The sequence below is a fragment of the Neopsephotus bourkii genome, unplaced genomic scaffold, assembly GCF_033783945.1.
Source record: "Neopsephotus bourkii isolate Nb327-2 ecotype Australia unplaced genomic scaffold, CSIRO-AGI_Nbou_v1 NB_1630, whole genome shotgun sequence".
Classification (NCBI taxonomy): domain Eukaryota; kingdom Metazoa; phylum Chordata; class Aves; order Psittaciformes; family Psittacidae; genus Neopsephotus; species Neopsephotus bourkii.
Genome location: NW_026902105.1, coordinates 2,384,149 through 2,411,065, shown reverse-complemented (window position 1 = coordinate 2,411,065; position 26,917 = coordinate 2,384,149). Strand labels below are relative to the sequence as shown.

The 26,917-nt window shown below is 40.5% G+C and overlaps 1 protein-coding gene across 6 annotated transcripts in view; it reads right to left on the bottom strand.

The window, feature by feature from the left end:
* The window catches only part of GRHL2 (grainyhead like transcription factor 2), a 70,421-nt gene that overhangs the window by 38,771 nt on the left and 4,733 nt on the right, over window positions 1-26,917 (bottom strand). For 4 of the 6 annotated variants that reach the window (XM_061373285.1, XM_061373287.1, XM_061373288.1 and 1 more), the window contains exons 2-7: window positions 18,183-18,372; window positions 15,102-15,169; window positions 13,162-13,546; window positions 9,435-9,487; window positions 5,867-6,023; window positions 3,477-3,588 (exon numbers count right to left, since the gene is read on the bottom strand). In XM_061373285.1, the coding sequence (XP_061229269.1) occupies window positions 3,477-3,588; window positions 5,867-6,023; window positions 9,435-9,487; window positions 13,162-13,546; window positions 15,102-15,169; window positions 18,183-18,372 (965 nt within the window). The remainder of the gene's footprint in view (window positions 1-3,476; window positions 3,589-5,866; window positions 6,024-9,434; window positions 9,488-13,161; window positions 13,547-15,101; window positions 15,170-18,182; window positions 18,373-26,917) is intronic. The other 2 variants (XM_061373286.1, XM_061373290.1) reach the window with 2 other exon arrangements.

Below are 26,917 nucleotides of genomic sequence, written 5' to 3'. Positions count from 1 at the left end.
GCACTTGCAGCCCAGAAAGCCAACCGTATCCTGGGCTGCATCAAAAGGAGTGTGACCAGCAGGTCGCAGGAGGTAATCCTGCCCCTCTACTCTGCTTTCGTGAGACCTCACTTGGCGTACTGTGTGCAGTTCTGCTGTCCTCAACATAAAAAGGACATGGAACTGTTGGAACAAGTCCAGAGAAGGGCCATGAGGATGATCAGGGGACTGGAGCACCTCCCATATGAAGATAGGCTGAGAAAGTTGGGGCTGTTCAGCTTGGAGAAGGCTGTGTGGAGACCTCATAGCAGCCTTCCAGTATCTGAAGGGGGCCTATAGGGATGCTGGGGAGGGATTCTTCATTAGGGACTGTAGTGTAAGGACAAGGGTCAATGTGTTAAAACAAATAGGGGATGTTTAGATTGGATATAAGGAGGAAGTTCTTTATTGTGAGGGTGGTGAGGCACTGGAATGGGTTGCCCAGAGAAACTGTGAATGCTCCATCCCTGGCAGTGTTCAAGGCCAGGTTGGAGAGAGCCTTGGGTGACATGGTTTAGCATGAGGTGTCCCTGCCCACAGCAGGGGAGTTGGAACTAGATGATTAGGTCCTTTCCAACCCTAACTATTCTATGATATACTTGATAATCAGAGTGAAATTCAAAGTAAGAGAGAAGTGGGGCTACCAGCAGATTGCCCGACCATCTCCTGAAGATGGGACAAATCCAATACATACTCCTGTCCTTAGTAAGCTTCTCTTACTGCCCGATTAGATGGTACTCCATGGCATATCCTGGCATTTGCTGATCTCCCTCAGAGACTCATAATTCTCTCTGTTAACTACACAGGGCTTGGACATTAACTCAGTATTCCTTTAAAGGAGCTCTTTAGGGATCTGAATTTTTAATGTAAAGGGAAATCTCCATAAAGCCACACATTAATTTAGTTTGGAAGGGACCCCTGGCAGTTATCTGGTTCAACTCCTACCCTATTTCCACTCAAAGTGGAACGCCAAATTTGGATAAAGTTGCTCAGATTATCTGATGATAAAACCAGAGGATTTTGCTAAATGCAGCTTGAGACTTGTAAGAGAAATGTAGTTGGAGCCGTTCTGCCCTAATAAGCCAAATATCCACAACTATCCTGGTTTTGGTTGGGGTAGAGTTCGTTTTCTCCCTATTAGCTGGTGCGGTGCTGTGTTTTGGCTTTAGTCTGAGAACAAGGCTGATAACACACCAATGTTTCGTTTTTGCTAAGTAATGCTTACTCTGATTAACGACTTTTCAGTCTCTCATGCTCTGCCAGTGACGAGGGGCACAAGAAGCTGAATGGGAGCAGAGAGAGGACACCTGACTCAAACTAGCAAAGGGGCATTCCACGCCACAGTGTGTCACGTCCAGTATATAAACTAGGGTAAGTCACCCTGGAGGGACCCATTGCTGATCAGGCTGGGCTGGGTATTGTTCAGTGGGTGGTAAGCAATGGTATTGTGCATCATTGCTGTTTTGTTGGGTTGGGTTTTCTTTTTGTTGGATTGGTTTTTTTGGTTTTATCCCTCTCTCTCTGTTATCTCCCTTGTTATTAGTAGTATTATATTGTACTTTAATTTTTATACTGTTCTTATCTCAACCAATGGGTTTTACCTGTTTTCTGATCCTCCTCCACATCCCACTGGGTGGGCAGGGGGGTGGAAAGGAGTAGGGGGAGTGAGTGAGCAGCTATGTGGTACTGAATTGCCAGCTGGGGTTAAACCACAACAACAAAGCAGGTCCCAAAAAAAAGTGAAATTTAATTCAGAAACATTGTACTTGGTAGGAAGCAAGGCCATATTTCAGTTGTTCTCGAGAAAACACTAGTGAGCACATAAGTCTTTCTTCCGAAAATGCTGAGGAGAACTCTTAAAATTCTCACATCTGTCAGGGAGTGCTGTATCAATGATTCTTACTACACCAGGCTTTGCTCATATTTGCAGTCCAAATAAAGACTAGTGCGCCAGAGCACCTCAAAAGTCAGCACAGACTTATTTCATCTCAAACTTGTGGAAACAAAAGACATTCACTTTAACACAGATAAACACACAGTTCATGCACATCACTTGTGCTGCAGAGCACTATTTTACAGAATATGTGTCATAAACTGACTTGCTCAGGTAAGGGGACTGAAATGTGGTGGTACACCACAAGTGCAGTGGAGTCAGAGGGTGTTGGCACTGCAGTGGAACAAGCTCCTAAGCACATACCTTCAAAGGTATGAGCACAAGCACTACAAGCTTGTAGGGACTAGCACACAAAAACAGGCAGCCTTCAGAAATAGCTGTGACGTGGCATACTTGCTCTTTTAACATGTCATCATAAGAGTCATCTGGTCTGGGGTGGAGGTTTTACTCCTTAACTACCCCAAAGGACAGGGAAAAAAAGAAAACAAGAAAAGAAGTTGGGAAAACAGTTCAGCCAGAACTATACCGGTAAGACAAGAGGCAGAGAGGAGATTCGGAAAGAGCTGCTTTGACCAAAGAGCCTGACTTTAAATAATGCCAGCCTCAGTGGAGGCTGCAGCATTTCAAAGTGGAAAAGCACTGCATGAGTAGAAACACTTCGGGACTGATCACCCTGTTCAATCACCCTGAAGTCTTACAGTGCTCTCTTCAAGAAACACCGCTTTTTTGCCCTCCTCCTCCTCTCTGCCCCCTCTCATTCCTGCCATTCAATGGTTTGGTTCCCTCAGGCGGCCAAAACAAGATAGACTTTATCTGCTTTGGTCTTGCCGACTCCTTTGACTGGAATGTGCTGCAGATGTCTGCAAGTGTAAACTGCACGTGGGAGGGGAGAAGCGCTTGATGTCTAGACACTCCCACAGATTTCAACTTCAGGCTCCTTGGCACCAGGAACGTGTTCTTCCTTTGCTAAAATCTCCCAAGCATGTGGATAGGGCAGTTGTGGCTGAAATTGGCTTGTAAATACTTTGGATGGGATGAACAGTAAACAGGTCTCTCTGGATAGCACACCAGAGCTCACTTCCCCTTCACTTCTCCCTGACACCAACAGGACCCAAAACTGGGGTGCAGGAGTCCTGTGTGCTCCTTTGTGGTCACCATATTGATGGCATCTTCACTCTCAGGCTGCACTTACAAACCTGATCAGCTAACATAACTGTTACGTGGGCTGCTGCTGTTACTGGATGAAAGAGCGTGTCAGCCTTTGAAAAAATAAAGGAAACAAACACTGCCACTCCTGCATAGGTGCAGACCTTGACTTCCTAGCAGCAGAAGGTGAAACACCACTAAATATGCATGCAAGAGGCAGCTCTTCTTTGTGACTACTGAAAACAATTCCTTCTGCATCCTTCTTCATAGAGCCCATAGCCTAGTCCTAGCAGTCCTAGCTATTGCTAAAGCCTTGCAGCCATTGCCAGTATATCCCACCACATCCCAGTGCAAGGTACTAGAGCTTCCCACACCCTGCAATCTTCCCTGCAACATCTGGAGATCCTCTTATACTCACCAATGTCGAGGACCCTCTGTTTAGCTGTGTGCTGCCGAGAATGCCAGTATTTCCAGTATTTCAGCTGTTCATCCCTGTTTTTATCCTCACTGAAAACAACCATGACCACGCTCTAAGAAAACCAACACCAGAAATTGCATCAGTTAATATAATTAACAGTGAGATACACAAAAATTAAAATTTCTGATATGCCTCTAATGCTGATCCAGTCACCACCTTCCCTCAATGTATTTGTTGCAAAAGGCTGATGATTTATATTCCAGTGCAATATCGCCATGCGCTTAAAGACTCAGGGCAGAAGAAATGTAGTTTGAAAATAATGCGGGGCCTAGAATTATGGTTTTGATAGTCCAAATAGAATTTAATTGCATTCTTTGATTTAAGAAGTCTAAGTTCCCTTAAGTAAAAAGTGGTCACTTCAAAGTCAGAGGATTCCCCAGTTCCAGTTCGAATCCAAATCTAGTCCAATTGTTGGAATTCAGATTCCTTGCCACTCTGGAAGATGACATTACACTGTAAAGGAATGTGTTCTTATGGAGTTTAGGCTCACTGGCTGAAGGTTAGCACACACAGTCCAAATACCCTTTCTTGGAGCAGGACTCTTGCATACATGCATTAATGATGAAATCAGCGTGACTACTGAGTTTTGCTGAGCTTTTCATCAGTTCAGTACCTGAACTCCTTTTGTTAAACTGTGTGATTCAAAGGGAACAAATTGAAACTTCAAGCAAAACTTTGCATGTGTAATAAAGGCTTTTTTAAAAAGCCCTGTTGTAGGCAAGCAAAACAAAAAAAAAACCCAAAATAGTGAAAGAATGCTCATACTAGGTAAAATGAAGTGAAAAGAAATCACAAAGAACAGAAATTTAAATACTTCTAAATACCCTCTTTTGTTTCTATTTTTCATTTATCCCTGAGCCACTAAGCTCATAAAAAACATCATCAAGCTGTTTCATAAGCCAAGGAGCTGGATCACAATTCACTGACAGTACAGACTACAGCTCTTCCATCAATGAGACAATCTTTCTTCTCCATGAAACACTTCTGTGGAACTTATAGAGGTTTAATACTTTGAGAACCTCTTGCACCTATCAGGTTTGTATGGAATTGGCAATAAATTCAACAGTTCCTTGTCTGGGAGCCTGACAAACAGAACATGATCATGAAAGTATGAAAGTTGCATGTAGTTTCACAATCTTCTGTAAACTGTACATCCTCTAAAAGAAATGGTCTCATCCCTTCTTTACAATTTTCCATTCTATGACTCTGCTGCCACAGCTCCAAAACTCATGTGGCTGTGCAGTGAACAAGACTTATGAGGACTGGTTTTCAGCCAGACCAGTGAGCTCCTGACTCCTGTTGTAGCTGTACAAGTATTACAGCTGGCACCACAAAGCGGGAAGAAACAAGTGGCTGGCAGGGGGAGAGACTTTTCAGCAGCACAGAAGTCTTAAATCAGCTTCAGCCAACAATAAAACACCATCATCGGCCTTATGTCCCTAGGAAACCAGGCTGAAAATTAACTGCTGTTCACGTTTACAAATTATCACTTGTCTTTAGGAAGTCTCTCCAAATTTTATGTATGATAGAAACATAGATTGTTGCCTGTTTCACATTGACTTTCACTGGTTCCTTCAACTAAAGTCACAATATCTTGCTGGTATTTCATTTATTTGGATGGAAACACTTTTGCAGCCTCATATATATGCAGCCCTTCCAGCTTCAGGATGAAATTTGCAGGGCAGCAACTCTGAAGCTCATCGTTCATTCCAAGGTTACTGGGTTAGGATTTGCTTACTCAAAAACATTACCAGCGAAAACAGAAGGCCTGTTGACCAGGCACATGTTTCTGAGTACTCAAGCTCCAGTTCTACCTACGGAATCTAAGATGCAAGTAATCCATTTTGTCATACTTCTGGGTGAACATCAAGTGAAAGCTCACACTTATGCTATGTAAATTATTTAAAAGTTATGTCAGAAAGGATGGCTTCAATTCTTCACATTTTGGCTGAAAAGCAGCTGTTGAAGAGCATGAGTGAGTGAAGATGGACTTAACACAGCAGATGCATCAATTCTTTGACTTTTTCTTTAATCACAGCAAAGGTAAATTCACCAATGTCAGGTGCGGTATCTGTGCAATTACCATTCTGCCAATTCATAAACTGAGGCAGATATGTGTATGACTAACTCATAAGATCACACTTTGAAAAAACAGACCCCAAGATATTTGAGAACATCACCAATATGACTTTCCCACCTCTGCACGAGGCGTAACAGTAAGTCTGCTTTGTCCTCTCCCACAATAAAAAACATAATAATAAAAACAACCAATCACAACTGCATTTATCTGCAGAACTGCATTTCCATCTAGGAAGGAAACGGAACTATACCCTGACTTTGCTGATGGGATGACGGAAACATTTGTTGTCACCCGTCTCGCTCAGGGTGATGGCGTAGAACTGTCCTTTGTTCAAGTAGGTCATAGGCCCCTCCCCTTGCTTCTGACGCAGAGATTTGGTAGCTTCTAGTGTGTACTGAAAAGTGCTGCTGAAAAGACAGGAACAGAAACACCAACAAAATCCACATCACTTTCTCCTTTTCTATTTCTCTGTATTTATTACTTATTTCATGCATTGTATAAGCAAGGCAGAAGAAGCTAATAATAAAATTGCAAGAAAAGGTTACACAGGTATTTAAAAAAGTAATTTTCTTTTTCCAAGTCCATCATATCTGGCAATCAAGCATAAAACTATCTGGACTTAAAGTCTCTTGGATCAAAGACTACATCTTTACTTCCTCTGAAAAGAATTAAAAAGTACAAGATGACATACCCACAGAGTGTCAAATACTGGGAGGAGATTTAGTATGATTTGCAGGAAATCAGCTGCTTCCACAGACATTTAAACTTAGGAGCATCACAAAAAGGGAAACAACAACAGAAAAACAAACAAAACATCTCCCCCCCAAAAAAAAAAAAAACAAATATGGACATGGAGAATGGAAAATCCAACTGTTACTTTCAGCACAGTGCAGAGAAGGAGTACAACCAGAAGGTTCATTTGTTTAAGGAGAACATGCAATCAGGGTTTTTACAAGCAGTCTTTTCAAAATTAATCAGACAGAACAAAGTACCTGCATTTAGTTGTATCTGCAATCAAGTAACCCTCCTTTAGAAAAAGACAAAAATTAGAGAAGAAGAGTTTGCTCTTGTGGTAGAAGTCAGATTTCAGAAGACACTCCTTCAAAGGAGAACTTTCCACCTTTAAAGCAGCTCTTGAACCATGAAATGTCAAAGCTCCTCTAACTAGTGAACTGTTAGCTGAACACAATTCTCAAAAAGCGTCTTCTAACTGCCTCCTCCAATAATGGGCTTGAACAATAATCCAATCAAAATAATGCCTGCAGCTCCTCACATTCTCTTAAATGAAAAATAATGTTAACCTTGCAGAATAAATCTCTTCAAACTGCATTTGGAAGCTTAATGCAAGGAGTCATTTGCAGGATGTCCTCACAAATTGGAGTTACAGGGGAAAGCATTTTCACAAAGGTCCTAATTCAGCAAAAGCTTTTAAGCAATACTGGAGTAGAACCGAAAGGATGAATATCTTGGTCTAAAACAAGAATGTATGTTTAACTTACTAGTTCAAGAAAATACTCTGGATCATCATAACACTGCCATAGCAATATGGAAATAAAGGGAATCCAAAAACATTTTTAATTATCTAATAAAAAAAAATATCACTGAAATGCATGAATACCATTTAAATCCCCACTGAAGAGAACACGGAAGAAAAAACTGTGATCCACTGTAAGAAGTTTCAGAAAGTTTAGTGTCAATTATTTATTTTAGTATCATTCAAGCAAATGAAGACAATTTCTAAATGTTTCTCAGCTTATAAATGGAAACCCAGTCATTTTTTAATTGCTTAAAAGTTACAAATCAGAACAAAACTAAGGTAAAAAGCAAATAACTTCAGCTAAGGTAAAAACCTGTACTTATCCAACCCACTGACAACTGTACCAGCACTTCCCAACAATGGAGTTGCTGCTGACACAAAGGTTTTTGCACACAATGTGAAGGCAGCATGAAGGGGACTGCACTCCCCTCCACTGCCGCCCACCACGGTGGGTGCTGCTGCAGTCCCTCTGTCCTGTGTGCAAGGGGAACAGAGGCTCTGTCAACACTGGCAAGCAACGTATGTCCATCCAAGCAGACTGGAAGAGCAGAACCACTGGTACTGTGGACCCAGCACCCATCCTGCTGCATATGCTTGTCCAGAAGATTGACCTCCTATCAGCAGTGAGGGCACATCCTCAGATCTAGTGTCTCACAAAGAGGCTGCAGGTTGCATGCAGCAAGGCACCTACCAAACATGCTGAGTGCCCTGGGAGGTGCAACTCAAAACCTCCTTCCAGACAGAAGGCCTGACAGGGATGTTGCTGAGAAGGGCTTCAGATAAACTAAAGGCAGACATAGAGTGTCTTAACAGAGCTGCCTACAGTCTGCCACAGTCTGGTCTTCTGTTTCTTGGCACTCTGTTTCAGAAAGACGCCAAAAAATGCAAGTCCCAGACACACCGCACCTGGCCGATTTTGCAATCTCTGTGTGGTAATACTTGAGAATTTTCTTCTTGTTCCCAACTGGCAATCAAAGTGTGCCCTATAGCAGGAGGATTACTCTTACTCCTAAAACTTATGCAGTCACTCAAATTAGCATAATACTATTCTGATTCTCACCACGAGTCTTAACTAAAGCCCCCTGCAGTCATTAAAGGATCTTCTACCAGCCTTTCAATTACTTTCATGTTCACCACTTCTTTCTTTCAACCTGAAGTTTTCATTCCTGAGAACCTACCACTTCCAGGTAGCTCCCAGGAAAGATGCATTTTGTTTTTGTGAATGAGCATTTGGATGTTTCGTTCTAATGTGAACCTGGGCCATAGCATGAAAGACAATGTCTGAGAATTGTTAACAATACCAATGCATCAGGATTCAATTTTACAAATATCCAATGTAGTAAGTGAGCAGTCTTTGCTAAGTATCTGTTTCATATGTACTGCCTATACAATGACTCAGTTCTGAGCTCACTGCAGTTACTGATTGCTTTAATATTCCTCAGGAAAAAGACCAAGCTGTAAGGAACCTACACTACAGCAGCAGTCATATGCCTACTCTAAGAAAAATATGTAGGCATCTTCCTGTTGCTAAAGTGAGAGTAAACTCTCAGACATCAACAGAACCATACACAAGCATAAAATGAAACACCAGCTTGTAAACTTTACTAATCCCAGTCTTTGTTAGTTAAAGTGACTCTGCAATGTTTGCTCATTCTGTGCATGCATTTTTCTGTGCTTAAGGAGGACACTAATCTTTTCAAACTTCAGTTTTTGAAACCTTGTAAAAAACTTTTGGAATTCTTAGGGTCTTTTACATGGTTTGTAACAGATGCTTCATTTATTTTATAGGTAAACATGAAGTACTATAACAAGCAGTGTAAAATGTCATGGGGTGCTCTTAAAAAACCTACTAGGAGTAGCTAGAAAAAACAGAAGGGAAAAATAAAGATGGGAATTCCATAAGGTTGGTGAAGCCGGAACAACCATCCTGGACATCAAAACTGTGCATCCTACCATCCTGAAAGGTGGGGAAGATATTCCATGACCTGGCTGTCAAAGCCCTATTACCTGGGGGCCTTTCTCAACAGTTTTAATCTCCATATCTCCAGGGAGCTTCAGAAGAATTACTAACTTAAAACAGTGCTTAGGGAAGATAATAGATGAAGATATAAACTGGTCAGATATAAAAGCTAACATGCACAGGAGAAAAAGGGGAGAGTCAAGGGAGCCCTGCAGGTGCCCCAGTGTGATGAAAGAGAGGGTGGAAAGTGGATACAGGCAGCCTCTCCTCAATACATTCCCACATGATGCCAGTCAACACATTTCAAAGCTTATGCCATACCTTGTTTGTTCATAAATATATTCTTCAGCCCCCACTGACACACTGCGATACTTCTGAAAAATAAAAACAACAATTAAATATAGTTTGATACGATCAAAATGCAAACGCCAACAAAAGTAGAACTACATTTGCTTAAGGACCCCTCACAAGAAACTATCAGCTATTAAAACTTAAAATACCCCAAAACTGGAGTGAATCCTGCATGGTCTTTACATTTACGTCAAACTTTTAGAGTTTTACAGAACCTAACTGCTACAAGAATGTAGCTGAAAAACACCTGTCTTATGAAACCACTTGCTTACACATTAATATATCCTAAAACAAGCCTGTGAAAATGTACCAAGTCTCAAAAATAAGCAGATTTTCAAATTAAATCAGTTTTTCCTACAGACTTCACTTTTTGTTTTATTTTCCTGTATTTAAAAATGTGTGTAGTCAGCTGTCCTTAATGCCTACAATGAAATGCTTACAAAAATTCAGATTGCTATGCTGTCGTTATTGAATAGGAGTGGTGACAGGATAAGAAATTATTTTACCTTTAACATAATAATAAATTATTTTACCTTCAAGCTCAGGTTCAATGGGCTTTGAGCAACCTGGTCTAGTGAAAGGTGCTCCTGCCCATGGCAGGGGGATTGAAACCAGGTGATCTTTAAGGTCCCTTCCAACCCAAACCATTGTGTGATTCTCTAAGATTCTGTTTGATCAAAATGCAGGCTTTACTAGATGAAAGGAGACCTACAGTCACTCCTTAAAAAATTATAACACATCAAAAACAATTACATTAACATAGAATTCTGAAAAAAAATAAAAATCTTTTTGCACAGACTAAGCAAGAATGTGTACTCTGTCCTTTTGAGCAAATGAGCCCATTCACACTATTATGTAAGCATTGCTGCTGCTGCTGCTTGACTTGCCTGTTGCTCAAAACATGCTTTTGCTGATGTGTCTGATTCACTGATGGATCATTACATTCACCAGAACTTCTTTTGTGATCACCAAGTTAGCAATTAAAAGCTATTTTGTGTCCAGAAGTTTCCAGAAGCCAACAGTATCCTGGGCTGCATCAAAAGGAGCATGACCAGCAGATTGCAGGAGGTGATCCTGCCTCTCTACTCTGCTCTCGTGAGACCTCACTTGGAGTACTGTGTGCAGTTCTGGTGTCCTCAACATCAAAAGGACATGGATCTGTTGGAACAAGTCCAGAGGAGGGCCACAAGGATGATCAGGGGACTGGAGCACCTCCCATATGAAGATCAGCTGAGAAAGTTGGGGCTGCTCAGTCTGGAGAAGAGAAGGCTGCATGGAGACCTCATAGCAGCCTTCCAGTATCTGAAGGGGGGCTATAGGGATGCTGGAGATGGACTCTTCATTAGGGACTGTAGTGGTAGGACAAGGGGTGACAGGTTCAAACTTAAACACGGGAAGTTTAGATTGGATATAAGGAAGAAATTCTTTACTGTAAGGGTGGTGAGGCACTGGAATAGGTTGCCCAGGGAAGTTGTGAATGCTCCATCCCTGGTGGTGTTCAAGGCCAGGTTGGAGAGAGCCTTGGGTGACATGCGTTAGTGTGAGGTGTCCCTGCCCATGGCAGGGGGTTTGGAACTAGATGATCTTAAGGTCCTTTCCACCCTAACTATTCTATGATTCTAAGTGACAAGTCAGGCAATTTTGAAACACTTTTTACCTTATGCACAACTGTGCCATAACAAACATTCAGTCAGATACTCGTTAAGTGCAAAGGTATTATGTACTGGTTAGGAAGATTTCCTTAAGAGCAGAAGTCAAGGATCCATGAGCAGCAGAACAGATAAACTAAATACTCTAAAAAATCTCACATCTGAGGAGTATTACAATAAGGATGGTCCCATATTAATATGCTAGTCCTCACATTTTATATGAAGGCTAGAGGTTGACATCGTCAAAAACATTCAATTTACTTATCTATCATTGAAAATTTTGTCTATACTATAAAGAACTAATAAATCAATCACACCTAAATAAGAATGAAAGAGATGAGCAAGGTATATTTACATAATTGTTGAAATTGTATCTGAATAATATAGCAAGTGACTGACTGAAGTGTGCACTACCACAGGAGTCTATAAATACTCAGCACTCTTCAGTATAACAGAACTAAGTCACTCAAGCAATTTTGAAACTGTTTCTAAATACATACTCATAATGTTTTTAAATATTGAGCAAGTATCAGAGCAAATCTCCTGCAGCCAGTATCACCAAATGAATAGGAAAACTAGTAAGAACAATTGTATTCCTACCTTAAACACTAACTCAGCACAAGTTTCTCTTTCGGTACACTTTCCCATTTTGCCTTATGCTTTCCCATACCTTCCTACAGCTGTCCCTGCACAATAGCACAATGCTGGAAAAACAGTCACAGCACACAGGGGCTAAGTGGAGTCTGGGAGGAAAGGCCAATGTATGGATCTAAATTCCCTCCAAGTTAAACAACTTTGCATATTTGATAGCACTTTGCAGTGTGTCCCAGAACAATCCAACGTGATGGAATCACTCAGCTACAGCACCTCAGGGAAAACCACAGGTACAGTACCACTGGAGTCACATAAAGAGCCATTTAGCAATAACAATAAAAAATAGCTGATGTGATTTGATAATGCAGAGCAGTGTTTCTAATCCAAAGTTTGATCTTACTGATTTTTCAATGGCAGGCTAGATTTCTCCATTAATTATTCATGTAGTTGACCTAGACATGTTCTATATCTGAAAATTGATTTCACCTCCAGACATCCTGATCCATGACGCTTGTGTGGCTACAGTTTACTTTTCTATAATACTACTTTTCTATAATACACATACAAACTGTAAATGCCTTATATATCCAGTCAGACTAACTCAGCCCTAATGTAGTTTGCCTTGTACTTTTATTACATTTACAATTTCATAAGAGTTACAGGAGAAAACACCAACGAGATCTTTATCCCCTAATATCTCTCATTTTTTTGCAGAGCTACTGTCAGCTTTAAATAATTTCTACCTTTCTACATTTCTGGCTTGTTTGCATTATTCTGCAGCAGGCAAAAGCAGAGAGAGGGTAGGCACAATATTAAAGCTGGCTCTATGAGTTTGCCTCAGCATAACTGTAAAATAGTTACAAGGTAGCTCCTTATCTGTCTTCTCATTCCCCTACATACACACCCACCAAAGTCTCCCTACCTGTTAACTTCTCCATTCCCCTTTAGTCAGCTGATTCTACTACTTTTTCTCACTCACCCATGTTGCAGAGTTAAATCTTAGTGCAACAGACAGCTTCTGAATAAATTACTTGGGTTTATCTAGCAGCAGAGGCTTATTTGCACTTTTAGAAGAACATTAAGAACTTCCCAGTTACAAAGTGGCTGCTATTTCTTACTGTTATGAATAGCTCAGAAGGCAGATCTTGCTAAAAGCAAACAAATCTTTTCAGAGTTGCAACTATCCTCTACTTGAGGCAATATCCCAGAAGACAAAAGATCGGGGTCTATTATTCTCAGAGTTTTCAATAAACAACTTTAAATCTGCCTTCTGAAATGCCTCATGATTCTCTTCAGAGCACAGACTGAGGGGAACACAGCAAGAAGTAGAATTGAATTTGTTGAAACAAGCATCATTGCTGTTCTAGTGGCTCCTGTGGACAGCTCAAATCACCTTATATTGTTTACAGCTTTTTATCGAGTTCTTAGATACTAACTGGAGGTGAAAAACTTACTTCTGTTCCTCCATCTTTGAAGGTGTCGCTGTACGTACTGTCAGGAGTACTGCGCTGGTCTTCTTTGAGATAGTTTGTGTGGGGAGCAATGTTGGACACTTCATATGGTTCGAAGATAACACCTCGGTGCTCCTCATTTTCTCCTCTTGCATAGTGTGCTTGTGGGGTCATGAAAACAGGGGTGAACTCCTCAGCTTTAACCACAGTCACTCCAGTCCCAGTGATGGGTGTTGAGCTCCCAGACACATTTGTGTTGTATTCCCTTTTGGATGACTCCAAAGGATCTTGATTTAAGGAAAGGTTAACTGGCACCGTCTTCAGGACTTGCACACGGTTCTCTCCCCCACTCAAATTACTCTGAGCTTCTGTGGTGTTAAGACAATTTCTGTGAGACAAAACCAAAAAATATTATGAAGTGTCCTGATAAGAGTAAACCTCCTCCTTAAATAGCTTAATGTTCTTAGATGGCCAGGAAGGAGATCTCATAATTCTGATAAGCCATTGCCGTAAGATGTAGTACACTAACAAATACTAGGCAAAAGACATCGTGAGGCAAGCAGAGAGATCCAGAGCTCTAACAGCTAGAGGAAGGTAATGCATTTGGATTTGACCTATAATCAGTATGACCTGTTGCAATAAATTCTGGCTATCCCAGGTTGCTTTTGCCTTGTCTTATAATTTGGATGCAAAATCAAACCATCAGTGCAACAGCCTTTGGGCATAAAACAAGCATGAGGAGTAAGGTGAGGGATGGATTACTCACAGTAGATAATTTGCATATGAAATAGGCAGAATATCAACAGCAAAGTTCATATGCTGACGCCTGCTCTTTCAGGCTGTTGACAGGCCACTACTGTTTGTGTAACTCTGGTACCAACACTCTTCTGTAAGGGCAAGCCCAGGAATCTCATTGTATCAGAGTAGATCAGTAACTACAACTGCTGCAAGGTAACCTCAAGCTGCATTCCCACATCTACCCACATCTGCTGTTGAAAGCAATGTGATTGCTGATAGTAGTTGCACTCACATAAAATTGTTAGTTCATAAAACTTAGTAGGTGCAACACACTGCTTTCTTTTCAACACACGAGATACACTGACATTACAGTTCCTCTCTCTTGGCTTTCCACCAAAGGCCAGTTCTGTCAATCACACTCAACTTAGGAATTTCTCTGGTTTTTACAGAAGAAAACCTGTCCCTCAAAAAAAGGTTCATACTCTATTTTGAAACAGTGACTTTATACTACTACCTATTTAAATTTCTACTCCACACAGCCAGTGTAATCTAAGGTTGTCCCAAATTAGCTACATTGATATAAATCTTATGAAGCTTCTCTCCACCATAATTTTACATGAAGATACCTTCATATATGTAGAAACTTAGATCTTTCTACATAAATATACACTCTCTCTTGTCCACAAGTCTTAACAAAGGCAGGAGTCAGCTTCCTCTGACTCTTCAAGTCACTTTTAGCCTGAGGGAGGCTGAAATCTGAGAGGAGTAAGAAAATAATTTTTAGCAAATGATTTTAAAGAGCCACTTTATTTGCTTCTGGGCAGACCTTAGGCTATGTTAAATAAAACTGAGTAAATCAGGTTACTGAGGCCAAACTATGCACTCTTTATTCTAGAAGAAAATTGAAAGAAAAGCAGCCAACAGCCAACTGTCCATATAAGCTGATTTTACTAATCTCAGCAGCAGCAGAACAAGACACAAATAATGATGCTTTCTGAGACTTCACAAATTGCATGTTTAATAATAATGTTCAAGTTTTCTAATAAATTAAACGTAAAAAGGAGTAAAGTTTGCTTCCCAAAACAGCCTTCATTCTTTTACCTTCTGAAAGAAACCTATAAACCCTCGGGTTATCATAGTTCCTTCAGTTCATAACTGATCAACACTGTTAGTAGCTGGGTATATGATTTTGAATAATACTGTACCTTTTATCTTGGTCTTCTTGATTATCACTCACTTTGTTAACAGACAACAGCCTTTTATCTCTGGGAACCTGAGAACAACACCAGGCATGGGGTCAGGTAAACACAACTGTCAGGTATTTGCAGCTTCAGACTGCTCTACTGCAACAACTAGAAGAATTTAACCACATCAGTGTTGTCTAGTTCACAGATGCCAGGAGCTGTTTTTCTTTGGGAGGCTAATTGTGAACAGAAATAAAAAATCCAAAGGGGAAAATAGTGTAGGTATTGTTTTCTTTTCTAGTTCTTGGGCACATCAGTCTGGAGCAAAGCACTCTATGTCCTTACCTTTGCAATACCAAGCTAGTCCAAGCCATCTCAAAATCAAAGCTTATATTTCCGAACACACTCACACTTTTTACCAAATAGTAAAAGATGAGAAGGAATACATGCCGCTTTGATGAGCTCTGCATGGAGACCCTTTTAGCTCAGAGAAAAAAGGGTTTTTGATTAAACCACAAGCGCCAGCTAACTCCTCCTGTTATAGAGCAGTCTGGAGTGTGCAGGACTTGTACTAGGGGAAGTTTGTGAATCCTTCGCTTTCCCAGCATGCAGACAGGTCAGGGCATGTTGACATGTCATCAGAGAACACTTAATTCTGCTTTGCTGAGTACATCAACAGCCATGAGGATTAAAAATCCAGCAAAATCTGTCCCCTCAACAGATTTAAAATTGACAGCAAGCAACTTAAAAGATTTGTCTTCCCACATACCAGTTTCCTAACACCAGCATAGATATGAAATCTCCAAGGGCAAAGCTGCTGCCATGACCATACTGTTTTCTTGCTGAACCAGCAATTTGGGAGCTAAAACTTCTATCTTTTATAAAAGAACATATATCAACTCTGTCTCAGCAGTTAACTCCAGATTAAAGGGCAAGAATAGATCTAAGAATGGGCTAAAGCTGTGCCTTTTATCTTTAAATACTTTCAGGAAGTATCAGGAAAATACCTGAATTTAGAGGAAAACCAATACTACAGTGCACTTCAGTAGCCAAGGTTAGCACCAGCTATATCTGAAGGACAGCAGCAGAGTCAGAGTGCTAGCCAGAGCCTTTCCTTCTCTTGGGACATCCTCTCTCCCTATTAAACATCCTGCTGGTTAAAAAAACCCCAACTCTTTCATGTATTAGAGAAGTGGGATCCAAGCCACATTTTGCACATGTTGGTTCCCTTGTTAAGATCATATATTTATGCCTGAAGGAGGATGTATGTTTAGGTAAACATTAGTACAAGAAAAAGGAGAATGAAAAAAAAAAAATTAAAACCCCCGAACAGTTACATTCAAATAATTCCTACTGACTGCAAAAAGTACTTCAAAAAATTACCCAGCATGTCAGAACAAATGAGCCAGATGATAAATAAGGGCAATTCAAGAAAATCTGGTGTACTGGAAGTTCTCTACATTTCCACATTACAGCACAGAGGTTTAAATTAGGTTTAAAGTTCCTGTTTGAGAGCATCAACACAAGTTAACCTTTTCTCCCAGTTGAAGACAGAAATAGTTACATTGAATGCTGGAAATGGCTTTGAGATTAACACAGCTCATTCCATCTGAACCCCAAGTCTTTTGCAATTGCTTGGAACAAGGAACAGACATATCTCTTAGAAGACAGTTTTGAGAACGAAAAGGGCTGTTCTCTGGTTTTGTTTAAAAAATCCAGATCAATGAACTGCTACATACAAAGGTATTATTAAGACAGAAGTCAACACTCCAGATGCTCATTCACATCCCAAATACTACAAATTCATATTAACTTCTCAGACTCTGGCACTGTGGCAACTCTGTTAAGTAGAGAAAAGAACCTTTCTTCTTTGTCACTGGGATAAGCTTTTTGCTACTGACAACACACAAAAGCAAGAAACATCTCTTGAAATATAATCAGTAAAGAAATTAAAGTAATATTTAGCCATAGGGCTGGTATATGGCATCTTTTGCCTACGCCCCCTTCTCCTGACTACACATTTAGTGATCGTAGCAGAGACTAAAAGAGGAGCCCATTCTCTAAAAGCATTTGTACTAATAAATACTAAAATAAAAGGTTTTAAAAAGATTTTTAATTTTGAATTTTCACTCCTGCTACTTCTTTATGAATTGCGAGGGGGGCTGGCATTGTTCTGCTCGCTTTCACAGAAGATTGTGTTCCCAGTGCAGGCATAGGTGGCTTCAGGAGTACTGAGATAGTTCAGCAGTTTCATACTTTAGTGTTTGGTCAACACTGATTCCACTTGCAGAGTACAAAGGGGTCAGCCTGGGTTTCCAAGAGAAATTTCTGTTTTACACAGAAAGCCTCCCTGTAGGATTCTCCTCTGATTTCAGCAGAAATCTCAAATATAGCTCTACTTAAATACTATGAAATACACAAAAAGGAAAGGTGGTATCAAAATGGTAGGTGAAGTCCTGGGCTTAGAACCTGGTATAAAATGAAACCTTGTGTCAGTGTTTCCTCTTGTAAACTGACTTAGATCCCTGTCTCTGTGTCCAGCTCCATTTCTGTCCTCCACCTTTCTACTTAAACTGCAAACTTCCAGTGCAAGGGCTAGACCTCACTGTGTGTTTGTACACAGCCTACTGCTATCATTATGCAAATAAAAATAACATGGGAAACTGTCAGATGAGAGATACTGCAGTTAAAGAGCAAACTAAAACATGTGTGGAATGAACCAGGAAAGCAGACAAACCTACAGATGGACAAGGCCTCCCCTTTTACACTTTTTAAAGTATACTGCATATATCCAAGCACAAATAAAAAGGGAGCTAATTCAACCAATGCTCTTACAAGGGAAGAGGAAGAACATTATGCTCAAAAAGAAACCATGGTTGCAAATTTAATATAGAGTTCTGACTTTGTTTTTTCTCTCCAGAACTAAACACATAACAATCTCGGACAGGCTCCCTAAAACAGAAAGGGTGCTTGGTGCAAATATGAGACAAAAAAAAAAAACAAGATGCAGTGACTTCTACTTTTGAAAAGAGACTTTTTTGATGTCTCTTAGAGAAGTCCCCTGCTAGTGCAGCAGGGAGGATTAACAATAGAGTTACCTACTTTATAATAGTCATACAATAGGCCAAGAGCAGCAGCACTGTCCTCATCACCATTTATGCTCATCATAGCCTTGGTGGCTGCTGTTAGGGGATTCTCCAAATACGACTTCCAGGCTTCATCTTCACTGGTGTAGGCTCGTCTGGTGTTGAATGAAGTGTCATTTGGCACTAAGGCCACAAGTCGCTTGTTACTGCATAGACAGGAAGAATAAAATGATGATCCAGAAGGGATTACTTTATTAACAAGACATGTTATAGAACATCACATAGCTCAATGAAAGTGACAGGATTACAACAAGCACCTCTGTATTAAATTTGGTGACACAAATATTTATCACCATTATTTTTCTTCAGTACTTAAGAAAAAAAGTTAAATGTGTGCAGATGTTGTGATAACAATTCAAATGCAGTTTTACTAATATACAGATAGAGTGATGAAAATATTTAAAAACTATTTGGGAAAAAAAAAAGGAAGTAAAAATATAAGAACATTTTGCCCCAGTATTTTTGTTAGATGTATACTTGGTTAAGGAAAAATACATTCAACTGAAATGTTAAAGTAAGAAGACATGAATGAAAATAAAAATATCTAATACTAATCCTGTGTTCACCTAAACAGAGTATAATTCAGTATTTAACAACTGGTACACCCTGTAATTGAGCTGTTCTCTGCTTTTGGAATGCAATATGTCCCTAATTTCAGAGAGGTCTTCTGTAATGAGACATGAGTAATAGGTCCAGTGGATGGAGCAGAAGTCACCATATTTCATATCAATTCACACTTTATCACTCACCACATCTAGCTAAAGACCCATGGCAATACAAGATCATTAGTAAGTGGGATTTGCAGCAGAGCAGTATCCTTCAGCCTGAATGTGGTACAAACTGACCAGTGCCTGAGTATATCACGAGCGAAGCTGCTGCACCACAGGTATGGCTGAAATCTACAGTATAATGGAAGCATAAAGACAACAGTAGCTGCTTTTTGTAAAATGTTCAATAAACTTATGGATAAAAGAGCTACACACACACAAAAAAAATTGCATTCCTATTACACAAGACAGTAGGCAAACAGATTAGGCAGGGTAACAGGGAGTGAGGGGTGTATGTTGCAACAGTACTGTCAAGAACTGTGGCTCGAGTTACAAGGATCAACTTTTAACACATTACATTTGAAAGCTGCAAAGATGGCAGAATACCTGAACATACTGACTTAACTGGCAAAACTAGGAGCTATTCCTGGTGATCTTCGTAAACATTTCTTGCCATCTTCCACATAAAAACTCTTCATTATTCAGTCTCCTCTTTTTGCTCTCTCCTACCTGCAGCAGTGCCAGCTCCACAGACATAACCCAACGAATGGCTGCTGTAGCTCAGAGAGTGGCATTCAAACACTGTCCAACTGAGCATTTTATTTGATTTCAGAAACAGGATTTGATAAAAGCACAACTGAACACATGCAGTAAATGCTCTTGGACATGGGGAGCACGTCTTGCCTGGCCCCCAAGCTGCAGTGACCACGAGGCTGGGGCTTCACCCCAGGGCTCTGCTGCTGCCTGAGCCCAACCTGCAAAGTGCGTGCTGCTGTGTTTAAGGAAGAGGAGGGGGACAGTGGAGATTATCATCTCTATGGTACAGAGCGCTGTTTACAAGTTTCTTTATTTAATGAAAAACAAAATAATCCTTCTGGCACACAGAGCACAGTTTTATGAGCTCTGTGGGGGGAAGAGCATTTTGTAGCTTTGTATCACAAAAGAGTGCCAACAATTACAGTTCGGATTACATTTTCCTTTCATCTAAAAATATCTGGATTTTTAGAAAAGTCCTCTCTTTTCCAAAGACCTTTCTGCTTGACCTTCTGCCATCTCTTCTACAGATTTTTATGCTTTTTGTTTTCACATATGCATTTGTGCTGTCCCAGGTTTGCTTCAGCAGGTGAAGCTGAAGCATAAATTGGGAGCTCAAGGGAAGACAGAGAATGCTAGGTCTGCTTGCCTTTTCAACCCCTTATTGTTAGCAACTCAAATCAGATTTGCAACAACCCCACTGTTTGTGCCAGTGGTAGCTGAGGTCCTGTTCCCACTCTGGAGTAGCCAGTTCTCCCTGGCTCAGAGGCAATTATTCCAGGCAAGGATTCTCCTTTCCTCAACAAAGCTCCCCTTCAGTTAAACCCATGGGCATCTACCCATTGCAAGGCACAAAATATCACTCACTCTCCTTCCTGTAGCAATCTTCCCTTACAATCAGTAACTGTCTTTTGTTACTCAGAGCACCCATAGCCACGCAATAGTCATAACTGAGTTATGAGCACTACAGACGGACTGTGATATGCCCTTTAAAACCACACATTTTAAGACCTGGGCTGTGCTTGTCTGCAGAAATGCTGGAGGGAAGGAGTCAATCTCTGCTGCTCTAACTTAGTCAAGACAATCTTAAATCAATGAAGAGAGTGCTGTCTTTCAGAGGTGCTGTATATGATTGTGTTGAAGAAAACCTAAACTAGAGGAGATAAATACTGTAGGAAGAGCCACTCACTAAATAAACAGTTGGCATGGCTGGAAAAGCCACAGGTACATAGACAAGGAGCCTTCCCAACATCTCCCCAGAGCACATTTTCTGTAAAAACCCAGGTTTTCACGTTTAAAAACTAAGTATTTGTCTCCTCTGGCTTGAGAGTTGGTCTGCAGCATAATGAACAGACACACTCATTGTGTTTACCCTGCAAACAGACTCAAACAATAGCACCAAGAAAAATAAAAAACTTCCTCATCACCCCCATGCCCCTAATCAGCTCTGTGGGAGGTTAATGGTCAGATCTAATTATCATGATTTCCAAGACTATACTTACAGCACTCAGCCAAAACAACTGCCATGGCTTCAAGAAAACTACTCTATTAATTAAGGTCATTTGGATGGGAAGGAGGGTTTCTCTTGAGAAATGAGACTTGTGTGCACCCAAATTCCCTTTCCTTTTCCACAACTGGTGAACCTCCTGGACAATTTTAGCCAAATGTGACAGAAGGGTAGCAAAGCCCCCCATAACCAGAGGAGATAAATATTTTCTATTTTCATATATGCCAAGAAAACCAAGCCTCCTGAGTGAGGCTCTGCACAGGTAAGCTCCCCTGGTCCCATCAGGCACCCTTCCATGATGGGGCACCCTTAGCTATTCCGGCTGTGTAACTTATTACAGCAGGCAGCTGCTTCGAGGAGGGTAACTCTAGTGGCACCTGAGCCATGGAGAAGATTAAAGGGTGACACACTACAAGAAACACAAGAGGAACCACCAAAGAGAGCTGCTCTGAACACCCCACCTATGAGAAATGCCTCAATTGGAACCTGCAATTAGCAACACATCTATAAATCTTATCACAAGCTGCAAACCCATCAGTGACCACATCCATGGAGAACCACCCACTTAAGAGAGGAAGATAAAACAAGATTGCAAGTGGAAGACCCCATCTAGCCTGGCCAGCAGTACCAGCAAATATCCACTGTAGCCCCAGGCACATCTAAACCAGCCTGCAAAGGCTGCTGCACAGCCCAGCCCAGCCCTGACCACCATGCCCATTCTTCACTGATCCTCTCTCTGGCAGTCAGAATACGTGCTAACCAGAGCACAGCTAGGAAGGATGTGCCTGCACTGCTGAAATCCTACCATTATTTTACCGTGGAGATACAGCTTAGCAATTGAGGATACATTGTTCCTATGAAGTAGGTTTCCCTTCAAACTATTGGGTTTGCTCCTAATAAATGCAAAAGTGTTTCTGTTGGTTTAAGCTAAACAGTAGTAGCAGTTAGGTATCTTAATTTATAAGTATGTGAGGATGAAAGGTGTTTTCTGAGGAATGATCTAGCTTAGAAGCTCAATTACCCTGACACTTCAGTGTTTATGTAAAGACTAAACTTCAGAGGGCCTTTATTTTGCAAAATCTCTCCCGCCCTGTCTCCCCGTCCCCCCAGCTGTTTAGTAGAGATCTTGTTTGTACCATCTTACATGATCTGTGTGCTTTCCTCGTAAGAAAAGTTATACAAAAGTTTTCCAGACTTATACCACTTACACCTTTTAAGGTATCACCATTATGGTGATTTCTGCATCTGGTAAACTGATTTTTTTTTTATTTACTTAAAATAATGATAATGTAATTTTATAAAACCTATACAAGTGTACTGTATAAACAGAGATGTCCAAAACTGCACTCAGTTTCGTCTCAGTTGCTGCAGTAAACACAGACTGGAGAGGTGCATTGTACTTAAAGTCAATGAATTAGCTGAAAGAAAAGGGCTGGCTTTTCACGCTCTTCTTCAGACTAGAGATAATGAACTTTCAACAGCCAGCACTTGGGGCTGTAAAATCCTGCTACAGGCAAATTCTCACCCAACTTGATGCAATTTGTAAATTAGCTTACACAGCATCAGAAAGGCCCATTAACACATTCATAAACAATGGCAAAAAAACACAGCTCCCTGAAGAAAGCTTTCTTTTTACTCAGAAACAAGATGTCCTGCCTGCCAGTCTGTCAGCCAGTTGTGATGCTCAAAAGCTTCCTGCTGAATTTGCAAAGTTTGTGCAGCTTTCAGCCTCTCTGCTAAATTTGCCACTGAACATAAAGCAGACTGATGCAGCGAGGCTGCATCAAGTACAGCTGCATTTTACTCTTCTCCCCATCATATGCTCAGCATTACAACCTGATCCAGTTGGTGCTTCCAGTAAGGAAGAAAGCCTTATCCTGCCTGCCCCCCAACTTTTGCTGTGACCAGGAAAATTCATCCCCTGAAATCCAAAGCAGACTGTTAAAAGTGACATGGGGAGCAACCAGCCCTGGCATTTCCTGGGGGATTTTGCTTTTTTTGGACATTGCATTTGTTCCTTCAATAACCTTATAAAAAAAGTAAGAATAAAGCTGCTCCTGTGGACTTCTTTGTCTCCTGATTATGCATTAGGGCTTTGCCCTCCCTGCAAAGGTTAGGTGTCAGAGGGGAACAAGCAGTGTAAGGCAGCAGAATGGGAGGAATCCCTGTTCCCAGGTTTCAGCCCAAGCATGAGCCTGCCTGTGCTCCAAGCACATCTTCACATATCCACTGCAAAAGGGAGAAGAGATAGGAGGCTGTGGTCCATACAGCTGTTAGAAATTGCATAGAAATTCTAGCACCTGTCAAGTAACTGGAAAAGGCAAGAGAGACTCATGCCATTCTGGCTCCCAGCCCAGCACGTCAAGGCCATAGGATATTTTTCACCAGCTCTTTTTTCAATTGGATAATAAATGAGAAGGTGCACAGGGCAACTGTTCCCAATCCAGAAACCCTGGAAAAAAACCCACAAGTTTTCTAAACTGAGATGCTAGCCAAAGGGCCACTTCTATATTGCATGCAGGCATGTACCATACACCATGTTGCATCGTGGGTTCCTGATCAGAGACATGGCTGAACTATGCTGTTACTCAGTGTGCTACGAGTTACAGAAAGAACACCTGCCTGCTTAGTTTCTCCTCCAATGCAAAATAAGAAACGGGGATCTTCAAGAACACGTGTTTCACTTAGTATAATAAAAGGTAAAGGACCATGCTCCAGCCACATCTAAGAGCTGCAAAGAGCTAAAAGCTTCCACTTCAGTTTTGACATGGCCAAGAAAGGCAGAGTGTGACCATTTACAAGCATTTCAGTAGCTCTAAAGACCTTTGGTTAAGGTTATTTGACACACAAATATCAATTCAGCTGTAAGAATACTATAAAACAGATTTAGAACAGATGGTCATATAATTTGACTTACAACTAATGTACATACATATGAATTCATAGACACAAATTGAACTACTATGACCATTTAAAAAGCAGCTAAGGACAGATCCCACAGAAGCTGGGATCTGTTAACTTAATCTAAAGTTAACAGGCATTAGATTCCAGATGACAAATTTCTGTCTGTTCTCATTTATACAAAGATGTATAAATCAAAGCTAGCCCTAGTGCTTGAAACCATTCATTTTAAAGATTCTAATGTTACTCAAAATTCACTACCTTCAGCATACCACTTTGCCTAGACATCAAGTGAAAAACAGAATAAAAACACGCCACACCAACATGGGTGACTCACTGCAAGTTTTGATTTATTCCGTTAAAAAAAGGTTTAGACTCCTCAGGATTTATTGCTGAAAGTATAATTAAAAGTCAGCAACACTGTTGTTTGAATTAGATAATAGTGGTCCATTGAAACTACAAAGGAGTGCAAACGTTTAACAAACAGGAAAACTACAGCCCATGTGTCTTGCTATTTTGCCTTTCACCGTGGACAACCAAATCATTCCCAGAAGCAGGAACAGGTCTCCAGAATGCACTTAGCCCAATCCAGAGCACATAAATATGCAAATGACTTGAGAATGAAGGAAAATCAAAGCATTTAGGCCACCAGGAAATGAGAATATAAGATGCCCTCTGGGCTACCCAGCAGTCCATATGAAGGAAAAAACTCCCATTAAAGAGGCTAAGTAATTCTGCCTACTAATGAACACAGGTTTGGGACTCTGGCAATTTTGGGACAATTATTCCTTTTGAGCACAAAACAAATCTGAACAAGACTGCACATGCTAAATGATTAACAGAAATTATTTTACCTTTACCAAACATTCTGAAGTAAAATAATATACTGAGAGCAGAAACAGTGAATGGCAAAAAAGGCTAGTTCAACTATTAGATGCCTACTAGAATTTTTATTTGTTTTTACTCAGAACCAGCATAACTTGAGCATGTAATCGTGATTAAAAAGATTAAAACAAATAGGTGATTCATTAACATTGACAAAAATATTATTAACTGTGTCAAAGTGGAAGTACAAAAAAGAAATCTGACACAAGGATTAAATACACACAGTAAATGCCTACTGAGGACTAGTTCAAGTAGGCAATTACTCACCCTGAGACAAACTTTTTATACCTATGATTTCAGAGACTGGTTTCACTTTAATTAAATATCATTTCTACCAGACAATCTTTTGTTATTAGCACACTAAGCCTGTTGCCTTTTTTCCTTTTTTTTTTTTTTAAACAGAAAAACAGTCTCAAAAAGACAAGTTTAAGCATATTTGCAGAACACTACTGACATCTCAAAAAATAGGATACTCTGAAACTCACATTACTGCAGTAGCCAAAGAGCTGATCAGACAACTAGCAATTACTTAGCAGCTTCATACCATGCCGTGCTCCATTTTGCTAAGAACGTGCATAGCACTCAAGGTTGTTTTAGCAGCCAGCAGTAGGCTTTAAAATTAAAAACAGGTCATGACAAGGCTTCTCAGACCTGCTTCAGTTTGACCTAACCCTTGGCCCTGTGGCCCTTATTAATTCATTGCTTCCACAGAGTTAATGGAAATGGAATAATTACTGCACCAACAGTACTGATCACTGCTTTTTCAGAATATGAAGTCTTCTGTACAGTCAGCAGGAAAACCTGCATTCAGCAACTGAGCAATCCTGGGAGTCAAGATTTCCCATGAATATTCCTTAAAAAACACACACACAAAAATACATATACTTTACAGGACAACTAAAATACAGAATTATGAAACATGCCATTATACCTCATTATTAGGAAAACTAATGGATCTACAGATACACATAACCTTCAAGGTTGGAGACATATTCTCAAGCTACAGTTATGTTGCAATATTTGAATTCTCCACATTTCACATGCACTTAATATGATTTCCTTGGTTAAATATTTCGTAAGCAACTGTTCTCTTCTTTATGAAGTTAGTTCAGGTGTATTAGAATGGATAAAATACTTATTCTTTCAATTAGCTACTACTGCCCCAATCACCGATTTAAATGCTAATTAAGTTTATCCCAGGATGAATTCCTACATAAGCATTTGAAAGAGCTTGTGTGGGTGTATGTGCCTGCACATACAAAAAAGGGTAGCTTCATTGGCTGCTCCATAATCATGGGGAAACAAATATTTAAGGTAACCATCAATGGTCTGCACTGGATTAATATTTGTGAAAATATCTGACAACAAATGTCAACCGGTGTAATATCATTTCCCCTTCAGATGTCCCTGCCAGACAAAAACGATGTCCCGCCTGACCCTTCCACAGCGAAGAGGTTATGCGAGCATTACAATCAAGTTAAGTGACCTGGGAAAACCCCCTCCTTCCTGCTCTGCTTTGATCTTCAGCCCAGCCTCAGACTTCGGCACCAGAGAGACAGCAGTGTTAGCAGCAAAACATAATCATTTGATACCCTGACTCCTCTCAGTTAAACTTATATGGTTGCAGATTCTGTAAGGTTCTTCACACTTGATTTTCCACCTACTTTGCAAAGGATGGTTTTGTGGGGAACATCTGTGACAGCATGTCTGCCACCTGAAAAGCACAAGCACCAAACACCTCCAATTCCCGTTCTCCATTTATTTGCAGATGAGTAAGAGGCTGGAAAATTCATCTTAGTGGACACACTGAGCAATAAAGCAGTCTGTGACCTAATTGCTACTCAACATCTGCTGATAGGAAATGTATTTGGCCCTCAATGAAAAAATTAAGAACAATTCATAGAATCACCCAGTAAACCATAAGATATAATTGTTATAGTACTAGATGCTTAACCTAAATATTATGAAGGCAGCACCTTCATTTACACACTGAGGAAGAAAAACCAAGGCAAAATTACCCTGTAAAAAGTCCAAGATCACGTTCTGCCACAGACACTACCAACCAGGAAACTGATGTGAACATGCCCCCACTGACAT